Source organism: Nothoprocta perdicaria, unplaced genomic scaffold (assembly GCF_003342845.1).
Source record: "Nothoprocta perdicaria isolate Ctin4 unplaced genomic scaffold, notPer1 scaffold_614, whole genome shotgun sequence".
Taxonomy (NCBI): Eukaryota; Metazoa; Chordata; class Aves; order Tinamiformes; family Tinamidae; genus Nothoprocta; species Nothoprocta perdicaria.
Genome location: NW_020455882.1, coordinates 9,692 through 16,061, shown reverse-complemented (window position 1 = coordinate 16,061; position 6,370 = coordinate 9,692). Strand labels below are relative to the sequence as shown.

Below are 6,370 nucleotides of genomic sequence, written 5' to 3'. Positions count from 1 at the left end.
AGCGCCGCGGTGCCCGAGGGGCCGCGGGCGCGTGTGGGCACCGCGCTGTCGTGCCCGTCCTGCGGGCCGCTCCCACGGCCGAGCCAGGAGAGCAGGGTCCCCTTTGCTGAAGCTGCCGGGATCTGCTGGGATCCCAGCTGCTGGGATCGCCCTGTCCCGCACCAGAGCAGGGCCAGGCCGAGCAGGGTGCTCCGGAGCAGGGCCAGGCCGAGCAGGGTGCTCCAGGGCACGGCCAGGCCCTTCTGAATATCGCCAGGGACAGACTCTCGGGGCCGTTCCCTGTGTTCGATATCCCAGCAGGAGGAAAGGCTTTTCTTGCACTTAAGCGGCATTTAGTGATTCCATCTTGTGCGCACTGCCTCTTGCCCCGTGCCCGGGCACTGCTGCAAGGGTCTGTCCGTCTTCTTGGCTCCCTCCCAAGCAGCTCTTGGGGCGTTCGGACAAGCCCCCCCGGCCCTTCACCCGTCCCGGCTGAAGATCCCCATCTTTCCCTGCTCTGCCCATCCAGGAGATGCTCCGGGCCCTTCGTCACCTTCGGGCCCTTCCCTGCTCCCTGCCCAGCAGCTCTTCCCTGTGCGGATCCGGAGGCCGCTGCCCTTGGGGCCCCCAGGGACCCCCTGCTGTCCCCGGGTCCTTCTGCAGAGCTGCTCCCAGCAGGTCACTGCATACTGGCCCGTGGTTTTGTTCTCCTCCTCATGCAGCTCTTGGCATTTCCCCTTGAGCTGCATGAAATTTCGTTGTCCTTTTCGTGCAGCCTGGTAAGGCCCCTGTGAAGGACAGCATAACCACCTGCTTTATCAACCGTTCCTCCCAGTTTGGTGTTTTCTGCGAACTTTCCCACAGCACGTGCTGTAGGGATGACGGGAAGTATAGAGATCCTTGTAGGCACGAAAATGGAGGGGGCCTTCCTGCTTCTTTCTTTGGATTACAGAATCCCAGGACGGCTGAGGCTGGAAGGGACCCCCAGGGCTCCCCCGGTGCAGCCCCTGCTCCCGCAGGGACACCCAGAGCACGGGGCACCCGGGCGCATCCCGGCGCGCTGGCAGATCTGCAGAGCAGGAGCCTCCGCAGCCTYCCTGGGCAGCCTGGGCCAGGGCTCGGGCACCCTCCCACCAAACAAGCTCTTCCTCACGGGCACGTGGAGCTGCCTGCRCTGCAGCTTGGCCCCAGGGCCCCTTGGCCTGCCACTGGCCACCACCCACAAGAGCTCGGCCCTTCCTCCCTCCATCCTCCCCTCGGCTGCTTGCACACACTGACCAGCTCCCCTCTCGGCCTCCTCTTCTCCAGCTCAGCAGGCCCCGCTCGCTCGGCCTCTCCTCACACCACAGCTGCTCCAGGCCCTTCCTCAGCCCTGTCGCTCTGCGCTGGCCCCTCTGGAAGCTCCATGTCCCTCTTGTCCCGGGGAGCCCAGAGCTGCCCCCAAGGCTCTGGGTGCTCCCCAAAGGGGCAGGATCCCTCCCTGCCCTGCTGCCAACGTCCTCCTGATGCAGCCAGGAGCCCACTGGCCTCCTTGCCCACCAGGGCTCTGCTGCCCCATGGTCAACTTGGTGTCAACCAGGATTCGAATCTTCTGTTCGTCTGAGCAGGAGCATCTCCTTCATCACCACCAGGCCTTGCAGATACCCCATTGTCCCTGGACGTGCAGTTCACCCCACTTGTCTGTGACAGTTTTGTAGGTTCCTCCCTTCCTTCTCAGCTTCCCTTTGTTTTTTGGCTGTGAAAGAGGATAATTTGGGAGCACCAGATTTATTTTCTCTAATGGAAGTGCTGGCTGCAGCAATAGAGACCTAAGGAAAGGATACTCGAAACTTAGAACCTCCTTCTTGGTATTGTTTTGGATAAGCCACACGCACTGCTGTGCACCACTTTCCCAGCAACATTTCTTTATGGGAGCATGTCCTCTTCTGGGCTTCTTTTGCTGAAGGCCAGTAGCAAATTCCTCGCTGTAATTCGGGAGTTAGGGAAGAGCAGTGGGTGGGAAAAGGCTCCCTGCGAGCAGCTCATAAATGTTGCACGAGTGCAGCTGCGGGCGCTGCTGCATGCTGCCTGCAGCCCCACGGGGCTGCCCTGCATGCCTGTTGCAAGGAATGCAGCTCCTTCATGGATCGGGCTGGCCCGGGGACCTTGGCAAAGCAGCTTACAGCCCCTCGCTTTTCACAGGGTCCCACGGTCCCATCCTCCTCCACCTGCACTCCATCCAAACCGTTTTCTTCTGAGCAGTGTGCGTCAGCAGCATCGGCATTGCAGAGGGACTATGGAAAATATTGCTTGTCCTTCTGCATCGCTTTCCCTTGCAAAACAGCCAGCCGGTGCCAGTGAGCTGATGCCCGGCTTGGCAGATGTGTTGTCCTCACGGTGGCAGGAGGCGGACGAGCTCCCACCTCTCGTTCTGGAGGTTATCCAGGGAGCCTCCGTCCTTTCCATTCCCTTCCCTCTTGCTCTCCCTCTTCGGAGACATTTTTCACGAAAACCTCCTGGAAGACAAAGTCAAGATGCGTTTGAAATGGGAGCTGTAGGGATGAGGGGTCATCTGCGCAGGCAGGGAGACCCACAGTGTCCGTCTGTATTCCAAGCGAGGGAAGGTGGGAATAGGCCCTCAAAGGGGGGTGGGAATCGGACCCTGAAGCGCAGGCTGGTCGTGGTCACGGGCAGCACCGTCCTCATGGTCACACTGGTGACACGGGTGCCGTGGTGCTCCACGCACCCATGGGAATCACACGGGCAGTGCTGGGTCTATCATGGTGAAGGTTGTTCCACACAGGAGCTGAATCCTTCTCCCAGCAGTTAGTGCAATTCTGATGAAAAGCCAGGAATTTTTTTAAGGTCAGTATGGAAACACCTAGGGAGCACAAAGCAGCAGCAAGGAAGCCTTGCTAATCCAGAGGAATGGTGCTCAGCGCGTTACTTAGCTGCTGAGTCTGTCCTTGTCTTTGTTGTTCTTGAGGAAATCTGGACCGAGACACGGTTCGCTGGGAGAATACTCCTCCATTAGTGACTCATTCACGAAATCTGCTTTTGAATACCTCAGTAACAACATTCCCAGGAGGCTTAATTAGCTGTCCTACAAATACGCAGTTCCTTTTGCTTCGGATATAACTGCAGTTTTCACAAGCTGGTGTTTCTCCGCCTGCATTAGGAGGTTGCTCCCCGTGAGACCTGCTCTCCTCCTCTCACCGAGCTCGTCCGGTCCCACTCGTTTGCTGTGCGCAGGGATCTGGCTCCCAGTCCTTGTCTTGAGGGTCTCATCTCTCTTGTCTCCGCTGAAGTGCAGGAATCCAGACAACCAGAGCTAACACTTTCCAGCCACTGAGCACCACGAAACGTGGGTGAAGAGCTGTCAGAACCTGCATTTCATCCATCCAGAAGGGAAATCCTTGCAGCTCTTCCCGCTGTCACTCCCTGTCTCACATGGAACCAAGGACATATCCAAGTCGGCCCGTTTTTGCCACTGCTCTCCAGGGCCCCGGTGAAGCACTGCCGTGAATGGAAGGTGGAGGAAGGTTTTTGTTTTCCTTCCTGAGCTCGAGTTGCATCGACGTGATTCTGCCTAAAGGAGAAGTGGGCAACACCGAGGTGCTCGTTAAACCCCCCAGAGCTAAAGGTCTTGGTAGCATCACTGCCGTTGTCGTGGCAGACTAATATTGACACCTGGTTGAAATAATTACAGAGAGAATAGAGAGAGGTTTATTATGCCATACATACTCTTTTACATATTCTATGTAAAATCATGTCTTTGACTTATTGGCTGCAGCAGTCAGCAACATACGATAACAAGCTTGTGACTGGACACACTTCAGCTTGGTCAGTTTTGCAAGTTCTCTCACCCTGCTCTGTAGCTGAAACTTCCTTAGACTTGTTTACAGTTTTCTGCTGTCTGAGTAACTTCTCTTTCTCACGGGTGCGCTCTGAAGTCTCCAAGGTTAGCCCTCTGCGCTACGGGAGCCAGGGATCTCACAGACCCGCTGTAATGCCTGAGACTTCACCTAGCAGCTTGCAGAGATCATCTCCAGCTAGAGGGGAAGGAGAGCAAGCAGCGATCCTGGTGAAGCCCCTCAGCAGCCCTTGCTGCTGTGCACAGTGCAAGGTCTCCACCGAGCTCCTGCTCCGCGGCGCTGCTGGTAAAGGAACCGCAGAGACCTGCCCGTCCCCAAGGAAGGGGATGGAGCTGAGAGCCCCCGGGCACCGGGGAGGAGAGCAGAGACCCCGTGGGAGGAGGCAGGCTGCCCGTGGGGTGTGCAGCGAGCGGCGCAGGGCTCCTGCAGGGACGCGTTCTGCAGCGCTGGGGCGCAGGCGGTGCGCCCCTGGGCTGCCGTGGACACGGGCGCTGCTCGGAGCCACTCTGGCTGCTCGCTGAGAGCTGCGCGGTGGTGCCGTGCGAGGCCGCGGCTTGGGGACAGTGGGTGCCGCGGCTCCTCCAGCAGCGATCCAGCAATTCCAGGGGTGACTGTGCCGGCTGCCCGAGCGCCGCACTCCCGGAGCAGGATCAAAGGGATCACTGGGAATTGCTGGTGTTCGGTGGGCACCCGTGGCCTGGCTGCTTCGGGGACCCCAGGGCGCGGGCAGGGGCCGGTGCAGCTGCTGCCTCCTCCGCACGCCCAGCTGAGGGACTCAGGTCATCGAGCTCAGAACACCTCAGCTCTGTGGATTTGTCCTGTCGGTTTTTACATCAATTTCTTCTAAAAAACCCCAACTGGGAGTACTTGTTTACGGCAGGAGAGGGAACACAGGGAGCAGGCGGTGCCAGGGCAGGGGTGTTGCGTGGGGCTGCTCTCCCGCCGGCCCCTCTTCCTCGCCGCGGGCCGCACCGTGGGGAGCTCTGCTCTTCCCGAGGTCGCATCGTGCCTGGGAAGGGGTGGCCTCGCTTGGCCGTCCTAGTGCCATCCTGGTGCCGTCCCTGTGCACGTGCAGGGCACGGCGGCGCCGGCTGGACAAGGCACCAGGGCCCCAAAACCCGGCCAGGCTCCTTCTTGCTGCCTGGGCCCTGCACGAACGTGCCTGTCACCGCGGCGCGGCGTCACCCGCGGAGGCATCGCTTGGAGAGGCGCCGCGAGGCTCCCTCCTGCCCCCGGAGGGGCCGGGCGCTCGGGGCCCTGCGCTTGTGCCAAGGGCCGCGCGGCCGCGGGCGCTGGCGGCTGCACGAGCAGCCCTGGGGCTGCAGCCGCGCCGGGCACCGTGCGCGGCTGCACCGGTGCATGCAGCGGTGCATGCAGCGGCAGGGCCGGCGCCGGGGCTGCTCCCGCGCTGCAGGGCTCCGCGCTGCCCTCCCCAGGACAGGCCCGGCCCGCGGGGGGCTCCCCGGGGAGGCCTCGGCCGCCGCTGCGCGAGGCAGAGCCCCCCGGCCCGGCGGCCGCCCCGTCTCTGTGTCTGTGTGTCCGTGTGTCTGGGCCTCTCCGCCTCACCCCTGCCCTCTGCTCTCTCTCTCTCTCGCTGTGCCGTTCTTTCCGCAGACTTTTCAGTAGTTTAGGAGAACTCAGCACCATTTCCCAGCGGAGCTCCGGAACCACCTACACAGTCCGGCCCGGCAGTCGCTACCCCGTCACCCGGCGCACCCCCAGCCCCGTGAAGCCCGCTCTGGATCGGACAGAGCCTCTCAGCACCGTGCGGCCCTACGGCCTCACGCCCCCCACCATCCTCAAATCTTCCAGCCTCTCCATCCCCCACGAGCCCAAGGAGGTGCGCTTCGTGGTGAGGAGCGTGAGCGCCCGCAGCCGCTCCCCGTCCCCGTCCCCCTCGCCAGGGCCGCCCCTGCACGCGCTGCACCCGCCGCGGCCCTTCATGCAGAAACCCCTGCACCTCTGGAACAAGTACGACGTCGGGGACTGGCTGGAAAGCATCAATTTGGTGGAGCACCGCGACAAGTTTGAGGACCATGAGATAGAGGGCACGCACCTGCCCGCCCTCACCAAGGAGGACTTTGTGGAGTTGGGGGTAACCCGGGTCGGGCACCGAATGAACATCGAGCGGGCGCTCAAGCAGCTGGTAGACAGCTGACCGCGCAGGCAGCCTGGCCTCTGCAGCGCCGCCGCACGGGGAGGGGGGCCTTTCTACGAGACTAATAAAACCCACTTTGATTCTCTTTCTACTCCGAGCACTGCACTGAAGGGCGAGGAGCCGCGCGCTCCCGCCCTTCGCCACACAGCCCCGGTGTGCCGTGCACACGCAGCCCCGCGCAGCCGCCTCCGCCCCCGCGACGCCTTCGGGAAAAGGACTGTTGCATGAAATACATCCTCGTTGCTGTTCCTCCCAGAGAGTCTGGCCTGTATATCGCTTGATGTGCTCTTCCCCGGGCGTCGCTGGCGCAGGAGGGCCGGGCGCCGCGGCCCGGCGGGCTCCAGCACCCCGCGGAGCGCCGGGACGCGGCGCCGGCACC

At 61.9% G+C, this 6,370-nt stretch overlaps 1 protein-coding gene across 1 annotated transcript in view; it reads left to right on the top strand.

The window, feature by feature from the left end:
- Nucleotides 1-6,011, top strand: part of LOC112956264 (SH3 and multiple ankyrin repeat domains protein 3-like) — a 38,227-nt gene extending 32,216 nt beyond the window's left edge. The window contains exon 5 of the mRNA XM_026049765.1: nt 5,448-6,011. Within this exon, the coding sequence (XP_025905550.1) occupies nt 5,448-5,991 (544 nt within the window). The 3' untranslated portion in view covers nt 5,992-6,011. The remainder of the gene's footprint in view (nt 1-5,447) is intronic.
- The last annotated feature ends 359 nt before the right edge of the window (nt 6,012-6,370 follow it).